Source organism: Delphinapterus leucas, chromosome 4 (assembly GCF_059928025.1).
Source record: "Delphinapterus leucas isolate spDelLeu-1000000601 "Yukka" chromosome 4, BTC_Dleu_Yukka2, whole genome shotgun sequence".
Classification (NCBI taxonomy): domain Eukaryota; kingdom Metazoa; phylum Chordata; class Mammalia; order Artiodactyla; family Monodontidae; genus Delphinapterus; species Delphinapterus leucas.
In genome coordinates, this window is record NC_143132.1 from 59,940,948 (window position 1) to 59,961,673 (window position 20,726).

The window sequence follows — 20,726 nt, forward strand, 5'->3', positions numbered from 1 at the left end:
AGAAAATTTCTGGAGTTATGCAGTAAAACTTTAAATCTTCTAAATCTATTACATTATTACTGTTACTGAAGACATTAAATTTGGAGGGGAAAGTTGGCTGAAGAGCTCGTATGGCCAAAGGCAAGTATAATTATGTACATTTTCAATATTTCAGAAGTAGATAATCAGTCAACAAATATTTACTAAGTATGTACTAATGAAAGGCTCAGGCAGTGCTCCTAAGAATCATGCTTAAAACCAGTAATTTCTGGACTTTAAGGGGTAATGAAGCTCTATTCAATTTTATAACATATTCCTTGGTTGCCCTAGAAAACAAAAGAGGTTCTGCATGACATATGATTTATTTTTATCTTTATCATTATAGCCCACAGAGGTTCCTGTGAAACCAATAATTTTACTTAAGAAAAGAATACCTTAGACAAATAAGCACTAGAACGGAAAGAACATGGTTGCAAATCTACCAGTTTACTTTAGAATTTCAGACAAATCACTCAACCTCTTTGTGCCTCGGTTTACTTATTTATCAAATAGTTGTATCAGCTTTGTCTACTCTGAAGGTATGTTGAAAACTAAATGAGCCAACAGAAATGAAAGTATTAACCTCAAAGAACTACTGAAATAGATGTCTCATTTTATCACAAAATTATTCTTACGAGTGATCTGCTTTATTTTTTCTTCATTGCACTTAGCACTAACTGACATTGTCTCATGTATTTATTTGCTCATTTGTACTGCCTGCTCCCCAGCTTGAATCCCGGAGTAGTCAAGCTGGGCAGGGGCTTGTCCTGTTCGATGCAGTATCCCCAGTGCCCAGAACATGGTGGCACATCGTTGGTATTCACATATATTGAGTGATTTCACTTATTTATTCTAGTCACAAGTTGCCTCTAGACTTTCTGACTATGACGAACGGTAGATAAAGCTGTAATGTGAAGGAGCCTAGAATAAACAAAGAGGAAGGACCTTAGGGAAATGCGTTATCTATCACTTTCCAGTAACTTCCAGAACACTCTGTTTTCCTGTTTTCTTTTTTTTAAATATTTATTTATTTATTTAGTTGGCTGCACCAGGTCTTAGTTGCGGCACTCGTGATTTCTAGTTGCGGAATACGTGAGGAATCTAGTTCCCTGACCAGAGATCGAACCCGGGCCCCCGGCATTGGGAACATGGAGTCTTAACCACTGGACCACCAGGGAAGTGCCTCAAATCACTCTGTTTTCTGGGTCTATAATTCAAAAAGGAAATAACTTCTGAGAGAAAGAGTCTTATTGGTAGATCCTTCATAGGTAACCTACTTCAACCAGCCACAGGCCATAGGAATCTCTCTAAAACAATGCTTGAACATCTCAGGGGGCACACCACTTACTGATACAGAGCTTTGTCTATTCCTGACAATTAGAACCTTCTCTTACACCGGGCCCAAATTAGTCTCTCTAGAACCTTCATGCAGCTCTACCCCTTGAGGGTCTTAATAATTCAATTTTTGGCGAAAGAGCAACTTGAGGTCTACTTCCTTTCATCAGTACCTTTTGGAATGTGATCGCTATGACAACTAATTTTTCAGTTACTTTCTATTGTTTAGAATCACCTGTAGCTTTCCACATTCCTAAACGTAACAATTAAATGGGAAGTTTAACTTACAAGTGAAAATGTTTTAATGGTTTTAACAGAATAATAACTTGTAATTTGTTGCTGATGAAATTCTAAATTATTTTGACGCTTATGTTTATAAATAGCTGCAGCATACGCCGTGAACGAATCATATACAGAACTAGATCCCATTTACATGTAGGGCAACTTAGGAACTCAGACACCACAGACTACCTGCAGGCACCACGGGATAGCTTTCTAGAAGCTAGAGAGACCGGCCTTCTAGTCCCATTTCTGTCACTTAGGTCTGTTTCTTTCTACATAAAATTGAAGACACTGAAATATATGCGCTCTGAGATTTCTTTTAGCTAAATATATACTTGCAAAATCAAGAAAATGAAAATTTTCACGTGTCTAGGCTTTTAAATCATGAATTTGTGACTAACCAGTCCATGCTCCGAGAGGTGACCGAATAGGTGATACCGGTGGAGAGGAAGGATTCAAACCAACAAGTTTCTGCTGCTCTATTAATTGCAAGAGTTTTCCACGAGCCTCCATACTCTGTCGATTCAATTCTGCAATCCGTTCCTCCATGCTACTTGGTGTTAGAGGTTGTACTGCTGGAAGAGACTTAAAAAAAAAAAAGGACACAGACTCCATATTAAAAATAATACAAACAATTATGACCTTCTGTAAAAACGAACTCTTCCACTAAGAGCCAGCAAATTAGTATTCATAGCCTTTGCTACATGTGAACTTGAATACTGGGCAAATAGTAATAGAATTTACAAATCTCTTAATTGAAAAATAAAGGCTAAAGTAAAGGGATACTAATCCTTCTAATATCAGTGCCACATAAGCCCTCTAGTCCCTCTGTCCATGGAGAGTGTCTGTGGGACAAAACAAAGCCTTCCTGCATCTCTTGGCGTTTGTTGAGCTGCACAAAGATCACACGAGGAAAGATACTACTCCAAGTGATTGACTTCTAACATCCCTATTAAAGACAGGTCTGGAGTTTGAATCACAATATACAAAAGAGGACCTGCGATAGTTGAAATAGATGCTTCTATAATTATAATCTTCATACACGCACTATGAGCTATTTGGCAAAGATTTCTAGGAATCTTATCACTCCTTCTGACCATGTGTCACCCTACCCAGGCCACTTTTGGCCTAATATACCTGATTCGAGAAAGCTGGTGACTGGAAAGGAATATGAGAGGTAGAGTAAAAAGGAGCCACCCAAGGAATATAATGTTAAGTTTGATTTGAAAATTCCTGAAAGGAATGTCACTCTTAAGTATTTCATTTAGTAAATATGTCCCTTTGGGGAAAAACAATTCCTACTAGAAGTCACTAATTTGTAGCTTATGCCCGTTAGTTAAAAAAGAGATAAGCAAAACAGCATGAATTAAAAATCATTTTGTAATTCTGATTATAATGAAAAGGGTGGTGAGGGCAATAGTACTGGATTGTCCTCTCTAGCCCAACTGTTATACTAATCGGAAAAGGGGGCAAGCTCCATCTTTAATTCTGTGGGCTTTTTAAAACCATGTTTAAAAAACATGTTTCAAATAATCTTCAAAACTCTGCATACACAGAAACGTCTCTGTTGACTAAAACTGAGGCAGCTTGTACTTACATACAATTGAAACGATCACTCCTAATCTCTGTCTCGGCTTCTTCTGCCAGTCCCTTCTGACTGCTATTTCTGTCACTCGATACCTGTATTGCCCTTATTGCCCATGAGCCAGTGCTGACAGAGATGGCCCTTACCCCCACCCTCTCCTAACCTTCCTCATGGAAGCCCTCAGTCCACAGTTGGTTAAGCCCCTATGGAAGCGATCACTCTGGAACCCCTAATCCATGAAGCTGGCCAGCTCCTTCCCACGGCCCCGCCTCCCATCAGAACTCTGAGAGGCGCCACATTGGCTCATGACAGGGTAAAAGGAGGACTCTCCCGTCACTGGGATCTGCATGAGGGCGTGTGTTATCAACACTCCACAGCTGGAACTTAGAATCCCTTTGCTCCCCACAAACAAGGAAATGAAGGTTCACGTTGCCAGGTCAGCCCTCAGTTACGTAACTTACAAAATTCCAGCACTACAACATGCAGACTTTTGCTCCTCAAAGTGTAATCCTTGGACCAACATCACCTGGGAACTTATTAGAAACGCACAGGTTCTACCTCAGACCTACTCAATCAGAGTCTGCATTTTAGCAAGATTCCCAGATGATTAGTATGTACATTAAAGACTGACTTTAATATTCTTTAAAACATCATTTCTAAGGGAAAATGCATTCTGTGTCCTAAAAAATTAACTACTCACGAGCTGAGGGCCAACTACACATAATTCTCTTTTATGAGCCCCTTTAAGAGTAAAAATGATTTCAATTAAAACACAGTTATGTGGTAAACTTTCAAGACATATTTATTCTATATATTATATTTAAAACTTCATTCCTAGCTTAATTTTAGCTTTCCTACCTGTTTTACTTTTGTCCTATTTTCCTCATTCATTTCCCCATTTTAAATTTTATGTTGTACTCTTTTAATGCATGTGTGACATAAACTGATAAATAACCTCTACTTATTTTGTGATGAGGACCTGACACAGCATAAGCCATCTAGTACCAGCTTCAAGTACCAGGGTCACTTCTGGATGCTCCAGCAATATACTTAAATACCAATATGTCTGTAGGCAATCCTTAACGGGTACTCACAGAGGTCATGTTGCTGGCATGACTCGTCTCCTGTTTGTTAAACTCCCGAAGTCCATCCCCTTGCTCTCCCCCTGGCCCAATAATATTATTCAGATGTGCCTTGATAGCTGAATTCTGCAGTGTCAACTCAGCAATTCGTGCCATGATGTCCTTTCTTTGTATTAACGTCTCATTTGTTCTAAGCTGTTGCCCATCTCCCAATACTGGGGGTTCTTCTGAGAGTGCGGGGTTTCTTGATTGCTGAGTGCTTGAACGGGAATTGCAGAGGGGCTGTGAGGGGTTAACAAAAGGAGGCTGGGTTTTGTTCTGCAAATCTTCTCCCATGTGAGAGGCCCTCCACCTCTGAGTAAAGAGATGACTCTCTTCACTTGAATTCTGAATGTCTGTGCCAGTCTTCTTTTCCCAATTTTGTTCCTTCTCAATTATTTCCACGGTTGGAGGAATTCGTGGGGCAGGACGAGTTTGAACAGTCCTCCTCAATACTGTAGATAAAATTAAAGCATAAGAAACATGTACCACTTAACCACACTTGGCACTATAATCATCTCATTAGCCCTCCTTAGTAGTTAGAGAAATATTTCAATAGAAGGATTTGGTTTCTGAATGCCTCATTTATTTTAGCAGAGAACTTACCAGCAATACCAGCGCTAACAATGAAGTACAGAGTCTTTTATATTCCTTAGAGCTTTATCGGCATCCTTGTGAAAAGCCATCTACCAAGTTCACATTTTAACACATATATTAACTCATACCTGGGAATCTTGGGGGGAGTATAGATATATAATGTAAACTGAGGATGGGCAGGGGAAGCATCTCTGAAGAAGTAAAGTTTTTAAATGATTACATATGTGACAGAAAGTAGAGCAAACAACATTACAGTCAGAGAGGACAACATATGTGAAGGCCCCAAAATAGGAAACAGCAAAGAAAGGAGGCCAGTCTGGCTGTAGCATAGCAACAAGGCAGAACTGGGAGTATACGAAACCAGACAGGCATACAGGGCCATTTCTTGCAGAGCTTTTAAAAGCCATGTTAGAAATTTTATAATTTAATCCAAGAGCAATGAAACCTGGAGGTTTGGGAATAACTCAATTTACATAATTTACATTTCTTAAATTCTGTCGATAATTGGAAGGTCCAGGAATAGAAGTAGGGAGACCAATAAGCAACTGTAGTAGTCAAGAAGAAAGATGATGGTAGCTTTGACTAAGGTATGTTTGCTATAAAGATGGAGAAGTAGATACATTTGAGAAATATTTTGGCAATAGAACTGAGAGTGATGAACTGAAAGTAGGGAGTGAGGGAAACGCACAGAGCAAGATGGCATGCACAAGGAATGGATGGTGATGCCATTTACTGACATGGAGAAGACAAGGAGAACAGATTTGGTGGAGGGAGGATTATTAAGAATTGTTTCGAACATGCTAAGTTTAAGGTGCCTATATATCCATCCAAGCAGATGAAACATGGGTCAGAAACTTAAGAGACTATCTAGGCTAAGATCCCAAACTGGAGGTCACTGGGCATATACTGGGTTTGCCAAAAAGTTCATTCAGGTTTTTCCGTAACATCTTATGGAAGCCACAAGAACGAGTGAGATTATTTAGAGAGAAAGAATAGAGTGAGAGAAGAAACCGGTAACAAGACACGAAGAACTCAACATTTAGAGTCAGATAAAGGAGGAGAAGCTAGCAAAGCAGACTGAAATGGAGCAGCCAGAAAGACAAAGAAATATTACAAGAATGTGGTTTCAAGGAAACAAAGAGGCAGTGGTTAACTGTGTGTAATTTTACTGTAAGATCTAGAAACATAAGGACAGAAAGCGTACAGCGGAGTTAACAACACATTGGCCACTGGAGCCCTTAGCAAGAGTGATTTAGGTAGAATGACAAATTTGAGAGTGAATCGGGGGAATAGATGCTTCTATTTCAAGACTACAGACTGAGCATACATTTATCTCGCCTTCTTTAACTGACAGTAAGGAAATACAAACACAAATAAACTCACACCAGTAAAGATAATGGTCTGGGGAGAAGCAGTAGCAAACTAGATATTTCCACATTTCTGGAAGACTGAGAGTGGATGGGAAGTGTGTGAAAGAATGAAATTGTGCAGAAGCCACAGTCCAGAATATGTCTATTAATTAAAAGGAAGCTACAGGTAAAGCCAGTTTCTTTTGGGGAGTACTGAGAAGGCTGCAGGCTCAAAGCTGACAGGTACAGAGAAAGAGAAAAGTAGGGCTAAACTGGGGAATTACTTGAAAGCTTGTCTTTTATACAGTGATGTCAGTCAACCTGTTGCTCACCACTTCCGACACCCATCCTTGGAAACAACAACAAAAAAAAACAGGGTTGGGAAGAGCAAATGTGGCAGACCCAATTGAATAGCTGGATCCTGCTTCCATATGCTACAGGAAGCCTGCAGTTAACATCTCACGCCCATATGCGCAAAGCAACTACTTAAGGCAAAACATATTGGGAAGACAGACCTAGCCTTACCTACATCATAGAGGAGAAAACTTATGCCAGCTACCTATACTATTCAACCTAGTCATTTATTCTTAAATATGAATGGACAATAAAGGATGACCAGACATTGAGGAAAGCCAGTAGCACAAAAAAGAAAAGCCAGGATAGATAAATAGAACAGACTAAGAAGAGAAGAAAGAAAATTCAGGTACAGAGGAAAATGTAACAAAATTTTAACTGGTTTCCTCGGAAGAGAGTTTCTGGAAGATATTGCATTCATAATGAGCAGCAATGGAAAAAAGGACAATCAGAAAATAAGAAAGGGTCCTTGATTGGAAATTAAAAATATGGTTGGTGAAATACAAAAATGTAAAAGTCAGGCTTGAATTTAAAGTGAAAAATACTTCCAAAATATAAGAAGGAAGATATAAGGCCAAATACATGAGAAAATAATCCAGAAGGTCAACATATAATTTCCCCAAACTGCAGAAAGTCATGTCTTCTGACAGAAAGGTCCCACGGGTGCCTCACAGTAATGAGGAAAAAACACACATTTAGATACACCCTGTGCAATTTCAGAATAAAAATAAAGGGATCCTAAAAGCTTCCACAGAGAAAGAGTAGGTCAAAAATACAAAGAAATAAAATTTCGATATGAAATCAGACATCTTGACTGCAACACTGGATAATAAAAATAAATGGAACAATGCCTTTAATTTCTCAGGAAAAGGGACTAAGGACCTAGAATTCTATTTCTAGCCAAATCATCAATCAAGTATAAGAGATAAATGACAATATTTTCAGATTTTCAAAAACTCAAAGTTTACCTTCTATATACCCCTTCTGATGTCTTCTTTCAGAAAATTGAGGGAGAAAACCAAAAAAGAGGGAGAAATGGAATCTAGGACGCAGCAGATCCAAACCAACAGTGTGATAACAGGGACTTCCCTGGTGGTCCAGTGGTTAAGAATCTGCCTTCCAATGCAGGGGACACAGGTTCAATCCCTGGCAGGGGACCTAAGATCCCACATGCTGCGGGGCAACTAAGCCCACGTGCCGCAACTACTGAGCACACGAGCCACAACTAGAGAACCCATGTGCCACAACTACAGAGCCCACGCGCTCTGGAGCCTGCACGCCACAACTCGAGAAAAGTCCATACGCCACAACGAAAGATCCCACATGCCTCAACGAAGATCCTGTGTGCCACAACTAAGACCTGACACAGCCAAAAATAAAATAAATAAATATTTTTTTTAAAAGTGTGATAACAGCAAGTCCCAGGATAAGAGCTGTGCAACAGGCCCAGGAAGCAATCCGTTGAGACTGGAATAGAGGTTGGTGGGCTCTGGGAAGGTATCTCTGGTGTCAAAGTGGAATGACTAAAGGACATGCAAATGAAATGGGTGAAGGCACATTATACTTTTGTCAACAAGACGATAAAAGCAATTTGAATCTTCAGGCAAAATAAAAACAGAACAAGAAAATCACAGTATAAACACAGAGCCAAATAAAACATTCTGAGCAAATGATGAAGTGAAATAAAAATTCACCTTGACCTTCATACTATGAACTTTTTCCTTTTGTGTGGCACAAGGACTGATAGTAACAATGGACCCAAAAAGAAAATGTAATTGTTATTTGTTTTCAATGTCAGTATCCATCTATAGATGAGACAGAGAAGATATAATGGTAATGGAACATTGTAAATGTTAACAAACTTGATACTACCAAAGGAAAGGTAAAGGTGACTGAAGATGGGAGGTGGAAACAAAGGAGAGGAAGAAGGAAGGGAGGGGAGTTAGTGTTCTCCTCTCATAGCAGAGAGCGAATAGCTACTGCCTGAAGTTAATGAAAAAGAAATAGAAAGTATTTAAAGTCATGAAGTTCTGCAACAGAAGAAATAAAAATAAAAGTATAATTATCCAAATTAGACAGAGAAGAGAGGCAGGTGTTAAGATGAATTAAACCCTCTTCTTTAATAAGGGAGAGTCTATAATGATTGTGTAAAGTTGATACTTCAAGAAAAGAGATGTGAAAATATTTTATGTTAATTATTAAGACCACCATCAGATAAACAGAAATCAAACTGGGATAAAAATAACTGCCTCTTGCGGTAGGCCTAGAGGTGGAGGAGGAGGAGACCCTTGTATGTGCTTTTTTTAACCACCTGCAAATATGAATTAAATTAATACTTTAAAAAGTGAATGGAAGATAAGAAAGTGAAAACAGCATATGTATACCACTCTTTCAAGAAGCATGGTTATAAAACAAAGTAGAAATTGATTAGTAGCTAAAGGAAAGTATTTATGATGGGAAATTCTAGAACAACACTGTCCAATATGGCAGCCTCTGGTTATATGTGACTATTCATATTCAAACTTTAATTAAAATTAAATAAAATTTAAAATTCAGTTCCATCAGTCACAGTAGCCACATTTCAGGTTCTCAGCAGTCCCATAAGGCTAATAGTGGCTACCATATTAAATGGGGGAGATACAGAACATTTTTTATCATCACAGAAAGTTCTATTGAACAGTTGTTCTAGAGCATAAATGAACACTGATGATGCACCCTATGTACCTCTCATCTCTGCATGTTCAGTTTAACTGAACAACTCTTTACATGTGAGCATTCCAAAGAAAATGCTGAAAAGTATGTTAATAAAACTTCACCAATTCAGAATACATATTCCAAGGTAGTTCTATCTGCACACAGTAAAAGAAATGTGCAGTGTTATTTTCAATGCAGAACCTGCTGAAGATGCTAACAAAATGTTGTCTAGAGCAATCCCTGAATAATTTGCTTTCACAAACAGTTAATATATTTGCAGAGTAAAAATATTTATTATAATTATTTCTTTAAAAGGATTTCAAGCTACCTTGTTATCACCAATGAAAAATAATTTACAATATCTCATAAGAGATCATTAGGCAAGCCCATTAATAACATGCAAACATTTGAAAAATAAGGAATGAAAAGCTAACTTGCACAGGAATCAGAACTGAAATTATATTTCGTAAATCTAGCCAATGTTAATAATACTTACTAGACCTCTAAAGAGGAAATATCAAATCACAGAACTGTAGAGCTGGAAGGACATTAAAGATAAAGGAAAAGACTCTCATTTGAGAGACAGGAAAACTAAAGTCCAGGAGAGGTATCTTAGCCCCATGACAACAGCTAGTCACTGGACCGGCACACCAAGGCTCCAGCACTTTTGACCCTCAGCCTAGCGCTGTCCCCCTGCACCACACAGATCTGACAAACTCTACATTTGCATTGTAAATGCTAAAACAAATTTTATAACAGCAAGGATTTGTCATTTTCTTTAACCTCTTATGGTCTTTTCACGTCCTCTAAGGGAAACGAAGTGCAGAAAATCTGACAAATTCTGTATGTCCTAATGACAATAAAAATTATTCTTCTGTTCCTCTACATAAAAATATAAACACTCTTTTTAAAGAAAGAAAAATTTAGGCAAATCAGGGCTGAATAACATTTTTCTAAAAACTTTGGAGGAACATCTAAGGTAGTTTTTTTGATTGAAGAACTCTTCTGAAAATGAAATGAAAGCTATAGCTCCAGAAAAATGTACATGTGGACAAATAAACATAATTTTCCAAACAGTGAAGGAGTCCATGGAACATCTGAAGACCATCCATGAGCTCCAAGTTTTAAGAATCTATGAGCTAAGGATTAATAATAAATTTTTAAAATATTATTCAAAGTTCTCTTTATATGTGCTGCAAAAGTAATTCTAAAGCTACTTATAATTATACATAGGCTTTCATTATAAAATTCTCCAAGCTGACTGAGCTAAAAACTTTTGCTAAAAAAGAGGTTAATAATCAGATCTGACTTACAAAATCCTCTAAGTCACAGTTCCTGTCTTTCCTTGGTTAACCTTTCCTTGCTCTCTGGAGTACAATCTCCCCTTGTTTCTTACCCCTTCCTGTGGCCCTGGACCATAGACACAAATGGGATTCCCCTTACTCTGCATTTTATTGCTGAGGACTTTGGTCCTTTGATCTGAGTTTAATTAATATTTACAATGTCTGATGGAACAGATACATAATGAAATTCACTGTCACATTTCACCATAAGTGTAATACACATGATATAAACCACCCTGAAAGACCCTCCTTCAGCTTAAAGATTAGGTATGGTAATCAGTATCTTTTAAAATTCTGTTTATCAGGGAAAAATGAACACAATATTTTACATATATGAAGCATAAAAAAAACAGCTGCCTTATAGCTTTAGAAGAAGCCTGCTTACCATCCTGCAAAGGACAGAATTCTGAGTTGCTCTTCTGCCTGGGTGGTGTTAACAATACCGCTGGCTCAAATATATGCCCTGGAAAACTGCTGGCCAGATTCCTGCTTTCTGGAGGGTTTGGCACCTGAGACAGTTTAACAGGCAAATCTTCCTGTGGCAATTCAACCATATCTTCCCCTCTGAACATCAATGGCACGGAGACATTAGCATTTACAGCTGGACCCTCTGAAGAAGATGAGAGGCTATGAGTACTCAAAGGAATTATGAGCGCATTTCAGGTGTTTATACTTAGATGCATTTCCACAGAGGGCAAAATCACGGAGCCTCGGGAGCCTTCACTTCTAGTCCATATGCTCATTTAGCAGTCCCTCACAGGCAAAACTCCTGGGGGGCCAGCACTGGGAAGAAGTGGCTGTTTTTGAGAAAAGCACTGCCCTTGAAGACCCACCCTCACCATTGAGTTTATCTCATGCAAGTTAAATTTTAGAGTCAGCCACTTCTTAGAATCCCTTCTAAGAAAACGCGCCTAAATCCAAAAAACTCTTTCCACACAGAGACACTCATCAAAATATTACTTAGAAGTAAAAAATCCTAAATGTCCTATTCAGCCTATGGCATATAATGATGGCACATGAGGTGAAAAAAAGCATCACCACAAATGAACTAAAGTCATGAATTTCTGAAAGTCAGTATTTTTTTTTCTTTCCATGACCATCCCGTCCCCTTCTGAACCTGGGGCACCATAATGAAAGGTGCTGGTATTAAATTCCCACATGTCTAGGAAGCTAGTTCTTCTACTTTCTATTTGTGTGACTTTGCTAAGTTACCAACACTTTCTCTAAGCCTTAGTTTTCTCATCTAAAAAATGGGGGTAACAATGACACCTACCTCATAAGACTGAGTGAAGAACTCTTGAAAATTAAATGAAAGCTCTATTATGAGGATTAAAAGAGATAATACATGTAAAACACTGTAAAAGTACTTGGCATAGAGCAAGTATCCAATTAATATTAGCTGGAAGTAGCAGTGGCAAATGTAATAGTGTTAATGCTGTTTATGCACAGCCAATAATTACATACAAGTTTACAGTTTTGTTTTCTCTGTAAGTATTTTAATCCCAATCTGGGATAATAAGATTATTCCACTCACCTGGACTGTCCATATTTCTACTTGTGGCTCCCCTTTCTAATGTCTGACTTTCTTTGTTATTTATCACAGGACAGTTCTTAATGGCATGTGTGAGTGATATAAACTGCTCATCTGTTGTGATCATGTACTGCTGAAGTCTTGCCTAGAGAAAAACGAACAAAATAATATCATTGGCATATCAGGCAACAAATCATCACCTAGGTATGTATAACTATATCATTTCAGACTTTCAAATACTAAAACAATGCATTCATTAAGACACATAATTATAAATATTTTAAAAATTCCATGATAGAAGAATGGTCTAATAAATCACGGAATATTATTAATAAATAAATACACTGCTACAACAATAAGAATTAACCTTTTCATAGGGCTTTCAATTTACAAAATCTCTTTATATAGATGATACACTACTGACTCTCGAGCTACCCTGAGAGATACATCAAGTGGAGGAAACTCAACCGAATATTATAGAGGCATTTAAACTGATAAACATGAGCATTATAAAAATTTATGGTAATGTATATAAAATAGTGTTAAAAGACTATATATATATATACATATATACATATATATATATGTATATATATATATATACCACATATGTATATATATTACAGTTGACACTTGAACACAGGAATTAGGGGCATCAAGCCTCTGCACAGTGAAAATTCATGTATAACTTTACAGTTGGCCCTCCGTATTCGAGGCTCTGCATCTGTGGATTCAACCAACCACAGATTGCGTAGTGCTGTAGTACATATTTATTGAAAAAAATTCATGTATAAGTGAACCAGCACAGTTCAAACCAGTGTTGTTCAAGGGCCAATGGTATATACACAAACAGACATAGATATCTCCAAGATGAACAGACATTAGATAAAAATCAGATGTGGTCAGAAGTCAGAAATATTATCAGTAGGACTGCTGAATGAAGTATACTAAACATTTTTACATCCGCCCAAATTTTTCCCAAATTCCACACTCATATATCTAGTGGCCTACTCAACATCTCCACCAGGAACTCACACAGGCTTTTCAAACTTAAAATACACAAAACCAAACTCCTCCTGAACATCCCCACCTCATCAATAACAACTCCATCCTTCTAACTGCTCAGGCCAAAACTCTTGACTCTTCTCTCACACCTTCCCCTTCACCCCATATCCTATCCATTGGCACATTCTACCGGTTGACTTCAAAATATATTAAGGGGCTTCCCTGGTGGCGCAGTGGTTAAGAATCCACCTGCCAATGCAGGGGACATTGCCTACAAGCTTAAAGTGTTTACAGATTCAACATCAGGTCAAGATACATTCCTTCTGATGATGTCATATCTTCGTGAGGCTGAGTTTTCATTAGTTGCTGTGCTAAAAAGCAACACTGCATAAAAATGATTGTGAATAGGAAATAAGACTGATGGTGTCCAATATGATTCTAAGCTATGAGAAGCTGTACAATGCTTCATGTACAACATGTATACATATTCCATTAGTAAATAACTGTGGTTATTTAATCATGATAAAAATAAGACTTTTTCTATCAATTTACATGTATTATTTTTTTCACACAGCATCCAAGCTGTTAAGACATAAATGCTTATTAAGTTGTTTGAACCTAACTACTTAATAAATGGAACTGTTGGGTATTTCTTTGGTCTAGGAGTGTCCTGAGGTACTAAGGGCTTGAATGGAGCTAGGGCAGTGATCTCTGATCTAATCTCAACACAACAGCCTAGAGTGATTCTCTTAAAACTTAAGTCAGATCACATCTCTTCTCTACCCAAAACCCTTCAGTGATTTCCCATCTCATTCAGAACAAAAGCCCAAGTCCTCACTCAGCCTGCAGGACCCCATGTGATCTGGCTTCCCTGCTCCTGTCTCCTCCTGCGCTCCCTCCGCCACATCCCACTCCCGCCACCCTGGTCTCCTTGATGGCTTTGAGCTCAATAGCCATGCTCCCACCTCAGGACCTTTACCCTTGCTGTTCCTCTGCCTCGAGTGCTCTTCCTTCAGCTATCAGCATCCTCGCTTCCTCACCTCCTTCAGGCCTTTACTCAATGTCACCTCCTCAGACAGACATGGGCCATCCTATTTATACCTTCCCACCTTGGGCACTTCCTATGCCTCTTACCTGCTTTATTTTTCTTTATAGTACATAATAACCATCTAACTTACAATATACTTCACTATTTGGGGGTGTGTTTATTTAGAATATAAGCTCCTTGAGGGCCAAGATTTTTTTTTCATTCATTACTGTATTTCCTGCACCTAGAACAGTTCCAGGCCCACAATAAGTGCTCAATAAAGATTTGTTGAACGTACTAGTATACTTGAAAAGTGTACTATCTTCCTAAGAGAATTGAAAATATATGTTCACACAAATACTTGTACATGAATGTCCATAGCAGCATTATTAATTCATTACACACAAAAAGTGGAAACAACTCAAACGTCCTTCAACTGATGAATGGATAAGCAAAATGTGGTAGAGCATATATTTAGAATATTATTGGGCAATAAAGAGGAATGTAGTACTGATACATGTGACGACATGGATGAACCCTGAAAATACTATGTTGTGTGAAAGAAGCCAGACACCAAACACCACATATTGCATGATTCCACTTATATAAAATATCCAGATAAGGCAAATCTATAAAAACATAAAGTATGTTTGTGGTTACCAGGGGTTGAGGGGAGGAGAGAATGGAGAGTGAATGCTAATTAGTATGGGGTTTCTCTTTGGGTTAATGAAAATACTCTGGACTTAGCTAATGGTGCTGGTACACAACTCCACGAATGGTGCTGGTACACAACTCCACGAATATACTAAGAAACCACTGAACTGCACACTTTAAAAGGGTGAGTTAAATGGTATGTGAACTATATATCAATTAAAAAAATTGCATGTCTTATATCTAATGTCCATTGACACAAACATAACTTGTCTACTAACTACTGATTTTCTAGTCTCTTTTGGCTGTTAAGTAAAAGTAATAATAACCACTATTTGAGAACAAAAAGATGAATAAAGATACTGAAGATACTATAAACAACTTTAAACAGCATATGTTATAGGAAGGTTCCTCAAAGGGTATCCTCTGCTATTTTGAAATGAAAAGTAGCTATCATAACACTCATTTCATATTTTGGATAAACTATTATAATACTGGTAGTTATCATTTAAATGTAGATTCTGTCTTCCCCAATAAATAGTAAGTTTCTTAAAGACAGTAGACTTATTCTACACTATTTGTAGTCCAAGTTTCTACTATACTACCTCCAATATAATAAATGTGCCATAAAATTTACTCTTGATGATAATAAAAAAGCAATAAGTAATCATGCCAGCACAAGTAAATCAAAGGCAAAGAAGAGAATCTCATACATCCATAAAAATGCTTTATACTACTAAACACAGAAAAGTTTGGGATCTCATCTAAGTACCTGGGTAGCAGTATTTTCTTCTCTAAGGAGAAGAACTTCTGCTGTCAGAGCATCAATCAGCTCTCGATGATCGCCTAATGCTTGTTCCAGTTGCTTCCTTGTCTCTACTTCTTTACGCAGTTGGAGCTCACTCTACAAAAAAAAATGTCAAATAAACTCCCATCCATAGCATCACATGTTGAAAACTGAAAGTTTCTACTCAAAGCTGTCAAAGAAGAGAATACTTACAAAGTATATATTATGCGACAGTAATGACAATTAAATATTTTTATTAAAAGGTTTATAGTTGATTATAATGTGCTGCTTTATCCTCTTCCCTTCTTTAAATATAACACAATGAACAGAATGGTATGTAGAATTAAACAACTACAATTTTTATAGAAGAGAGTGGAAGGAAGTACATATACATGTTGCTTGAATGTATGTAGGCCATCTCCAGAAGGGCACACTGGTATCTGGTAATGATAGTTGACTACAAGGAAGGAAACAGGTTAAATGGAAGTTAGGGGTGGGAATTAAGTTTTTCATCGTATATTCTTCTGTATCTTTGAATTTCATACCATGTAAATGTATCACCAATTCAAAAATTAAGTTTGTTAAAATATAATTAAAAATAAAAAACGGGTTTAAATGATTTAGCTTTGTAAAGCAAGTGATTAACTAAAAAGTACATGCTTCTAAGCCTGTAATACGTTCAGAGAGCCAAAAGTACATTCCTAGAGATTCCTAACTTCTGGGTAGACGAATGGTAAGACTATCACAAGTCTGACAGTATAATAAATCTTTAAAAAGCAAATTTAGATAGATCTCTACAAGATGGTGGAGTAGAAGGACCTGAGCTCACCTCCTCTCACGAAAACACCAAAATCACAGCTAACTACTAAACAACCATTGACAAAAAAGGGCTGGAACCTACCAAAAAAGATCTTCTACTTCCAAAGATAAATAAGAATCCACGAGACAGTAGGAGGGGCACATTCACGACATGGTCAGATCCCATACCTGCCGGGTGGGCAACCCACAAACTGGAAAATAATTATATTGCAGAAGTTCTCCCACAGGAGTGAGAGTTCTGGGCCCAGGTCAGGCTCCCTGGTCTGGGGGTCTGGCACTGGGAGGAGGAACCCCCAGAGCATTTGGCTTTGAAAACCAGGGGGGCTTGATCACAGGAACTCCACAGGACTGAGGGAAACAGAAACGCCACTCTTGGAGGGTACACACAAGGTCTCATGTACACCAGGACCCAGGGGAAAAAGCAGTGACTGCAGAGGAGCCTGCGCCAGACCTACGTCCTGGTCTTGGAGGTGGGGGGCAGCTGTGCCTCACTGCGGGAACAAGGACAAGGACACTGGTGGCAGAGGTACTGGGTAATCATTGGCATGAGCTGTCCTGGAGGCTGCCATTTTGATGCCAAGACCTGGCCCCACCCAACAGCCTGAAGGCTCCAGTGATGGGATGCCTCAGGCCAAGCAACCCACAGGGCAGGAACACAGCTTGATCCATCAGTAGACAGGCTGCTTAAAGTCTTCCTGAGCCCACAGCCACCTCTAAACACACCCCTTGACATGGCCCTGTCCACGAGAGAGACAAGACCCCACCAGTGGTCAGCACCAGTCCCTCCTACCAGGAAGCCTGCACAAGCCTCTTAGATCAGCTTCATCCACCAGGAGACAGACACAAGAAGCAAGAAAAACTATAATCCTGCAGCCTGTGGGATCGCAAACACAGAAAGTTAGACAAAATGAGACAACAGAGGAATATGTTCCAGACAAAGGAACAACATAAAACCCCAGAAGAACAACTAAATGAAGTGGAGATAGGCAGTCTACCTGAAAAAGAATTCCGAGTAATGATAGTAAAGATGATCCAAGATCTCAGAAAAAGAATGGATGCACAGATCGAGAAGATACAAGGAACGTTTAAGAGCTAGAAGATACAAAGAACAAACAAAAAGAGATAAACAATGCAATAACTGAAATGAAAAATACACTAGAAGGAATCCACTGAAGAATAAATGAGGCAGAAGAACGGATAAGTGAGCTGGAAGACAGAATGGCGGAAATCACTGCCACAGAACAGAATAAAGAAAAAAGAATGGGGACAGCCTAAGAGACTTCTGGGACAACATTAAACGGACCAACATTTGCATTTTAGGAGTCCCAGAAGGAGAAGAGAGACAGAAAGGGCCTGAGAAAATATGTGAAGAGATAATAGCCGAAAACTTCCCTAACATGGGAAAGGAAACAGTCATCCAAGTCCAGGAAGCACAGAGAGTCTCATACAGGATAAAGCCAAGGAGGAACATGCCAAGACACATGTTAACACATTACTGACCAGGGGATTTTTGCAGAAACTAATGCTGGTGGCTGGCAATTGTTATGTAAGTGAATATGGAAACACTAGCATTTCAGTAAATATTGACAGCTTTTTTTTGCACTTAATGTATTTATTTGAAACTTTGTACATGTCTTACTAAAGCATTCTAATATTTTGTTAGAGTGTGATGGGCAGTATAGCAGGCACCTCTGTGCAGGGGAACAGAACATCTATTACAAACATACTGTGTTTCACTGTGCTTTCCCCTGAAAGAGCAGATGCTACACTTTCTGGTGGCACTTCTTTTTAGTCCTGTGGGTATTATTTCCTCTAGAATATGTTTTTATTTTACCTGATAGTTGACAAGGTGGATCTTTGCAGGGGGCTCTTTTAGAAACGCCACAAGAAGGACCAGGTGCGGGACTACCATTACATTCACCAGAATGGTCAGTTACCCATTGTCTAGCTAATAAAAATTACTTGTAAGTCATTTTATTCTGTGCATTAAGGCTACAATAAATTTTAAACACATTGAATAAACCACAATTACTCAAAAGAAACCCAGTTTCTTATACCATTTTAGAGTTTTCCAGAGGACACTGAAGTTTGACAGATTTGATCAGATCAATCAACTCCTTTCATATATTTATTATACTCTGTATACAAGTGGGCTTAGTTATCTGATGGCCAGTCCTCCTGTCTTCTTTTCCTGTAGATGCTATGGAGGCGTCATGAATAGCTGTCACCATGCGGACTAGCCTCTTGTCTTTCCATATAAGAAGAATCACTTCTCTCTTCTGTAAGAATGTCATTTCTCCCATCTGTAGATTTTTAGATTTCTCCTTTAATTGGTTTAATAGACCACGATTCTCTCTTATAGTCCCACAAACTCTGGTTTTATTTTTCAACAATATTTCAGATGTGGACACAGTTGTAATAACTGTCTTTGTAAATATGGTGCCATGAACCAAGATAAGGTTGTAGGACCAATAATATTGTTTCTTGCAGTTTCTTTCCTTCACCCATGTAAATCTCAAGGCTGCATGTATATCCAGTTTCACTTTTGCTAACCATCCTGACCAAAATTCCATATTTTGTAAGTTTTCTGGGATTATAGGGTTGTTTTTTTTTTTGCGGTAAGCGGGCCTCTCACTGTTGTGGCCTCTTCCGTTGCAGAGCACAGGCTCTGGATGCGCAGGCTCAGCAGCCATGGCTCACAGGCCCAGCCACTCTGCGGCATGTGGGATCTTCCCGGACCGGGGCACAAACCCGTGTCCCCTGCATCGGCAGGCGGACCCTCAACCACTGCACCACCAGGGAAGCCCGGACTATAGGTTTTGAATCTGAGTCGTCCTCTCCACTTTATCTTTGCCTCCTCAAGTGATAGCTCTTGTTTGGGTACATAGATCGATTGAAATTTTGGTTGAAAACAATCCAAAAGAGATTTAACTTTTGAAATTCTGTCTGCAGGACGTGGAGTTTCCAAGTTATCATTAAAGTGAAGAAATGTCATTATTTGTTTGAACCTTCTTCTCGTCAAAATCTTTGGAAAGATAGGTGTTTCAAGTAAGGGGTCAGTCGACCAATATTCTTTCCAGTGTGACTTTCTTATTTGTTCCATCAAAATTATTAATCCAAGAAACTTCTTCATGTCACTATTGCTTACATCAGTCCATTTTAAAGCCTTATCATACTTTTTATGATTTTTCATTCTGTTGGTGATACAAGTTTGTTTGAGAAGCAACCAACTTGAAAAAGTCGTTACCAAAAATTAATTCTGCTATTTCACTAACACTTTGTGGGTTATTACATTCAATAGTTACAGCTGACACACCCGTAAAGTCTTCTAATTTTTGTGAAATGTTGCCTTCAACCCACTCTTCTGTAGAAGCAAAGAAGCATTCTCCAGCACTGTGAGTTTCATTTTCATTTTCTGTATCAGAATCAATCACTAAGGTTTTTTGTCTTTTTGTTGGTCTAATATTCACATCTGCTGAATCAGAACTATATTCTGAAGAACTATCATCTCCTGAGACACTAGTATATATGTCACTAGAACAATCAGAGAAAGTATCTGCATAAAATTCACCGAAAAATTCTTCTTCACTCAAAATTTCATGATGCATAATTTTTGAAGATTTTACGATAATAAACTTGCATTTATAATTTACACAATGTTGGAACAAAAACCTAATGGAGCAAAACGTGAATAATAATGACAATCGCAAGTTGTATAATGAACCCTTGATCAATTTTAAGCCCTAACAACTTCACACGGTGATATTGATTGTATCACTTTCTAAAAACGTACTGATACGTCTCTGGTCAATAACGTTCAGGTAACAAAAGATGTATTAATACATTGCCCGTCAATAAGTTGTTAATCAAATTGACAAAAATTAAAGACAGAGAAAATATTAAAAGCAACAAGGGAAAATCAACAAATAACGTACAAGGGAATCCCCATAAGGTTATCAGCTGATTTTTCAGCAGAAACTCTGAGGCCAGAAGGGAGCGGCAAGATATACTTAAAGTGATAAAAGGGAAAAACCTACCACCAAGAACACTCTACCCAGCAAGGCTCTCGTTCCAACTTGATGGAGAAATCAAAAGGTTTACAGACAAGCAAAAGTTAAGAGAATTCAGCACCACCAAACCAGCTTTACAACAAATGCTAAAGGAACTTCTCTAGGGGGAAAAGAAAAGCCCACGACAAGAAATGAGAAAATTACAAATGGGAAAATTA

At 38.3% G+C, this 20,726-nt stretch overlaps 1 protein-coding gene across 2 annotated transcripts in view; it reads right to left on the minus strand.

Moving 5' to 3' along the window:
* SPICE1 (spindle and centriole associated protein 1) overlaps positions 1 to 20,726 on the minus strand; it is a 62,081-nt gene that overhangs the window by 3,847 nt on the left and 37,508 nt on the right. For both annotated transcript variants that reach the window (XM_022551983.2, XM_089910542.1), the window contains exons 11-15: positions 15,665 to 15,796; positions 12,213 to 12,354; positions 11,064 to 11,288; positions 4,315 to 4,796; positions 2,037 to 2,220 (exon numbers count right to left, since the gene is read on the minus strand). In XM_022551983.2, coding sequence (XP_022407691.1) covers positions 2,037 to 2,220; positions 4,315 to 4,796; positions 11,064 to 11,288; positions 12,213 to 12,354; positions 15,665 to 15,796 — 1,165 coding nt within the window. The remainder of the gene's footprint in view (positions 1 to 2,036; positions 2,221 to 4,314; positions 4,797 to 11,063; positions 11,289 to 12,212; positions 12,355 to 15,664; positions 15,797 to 20,726) is intronic.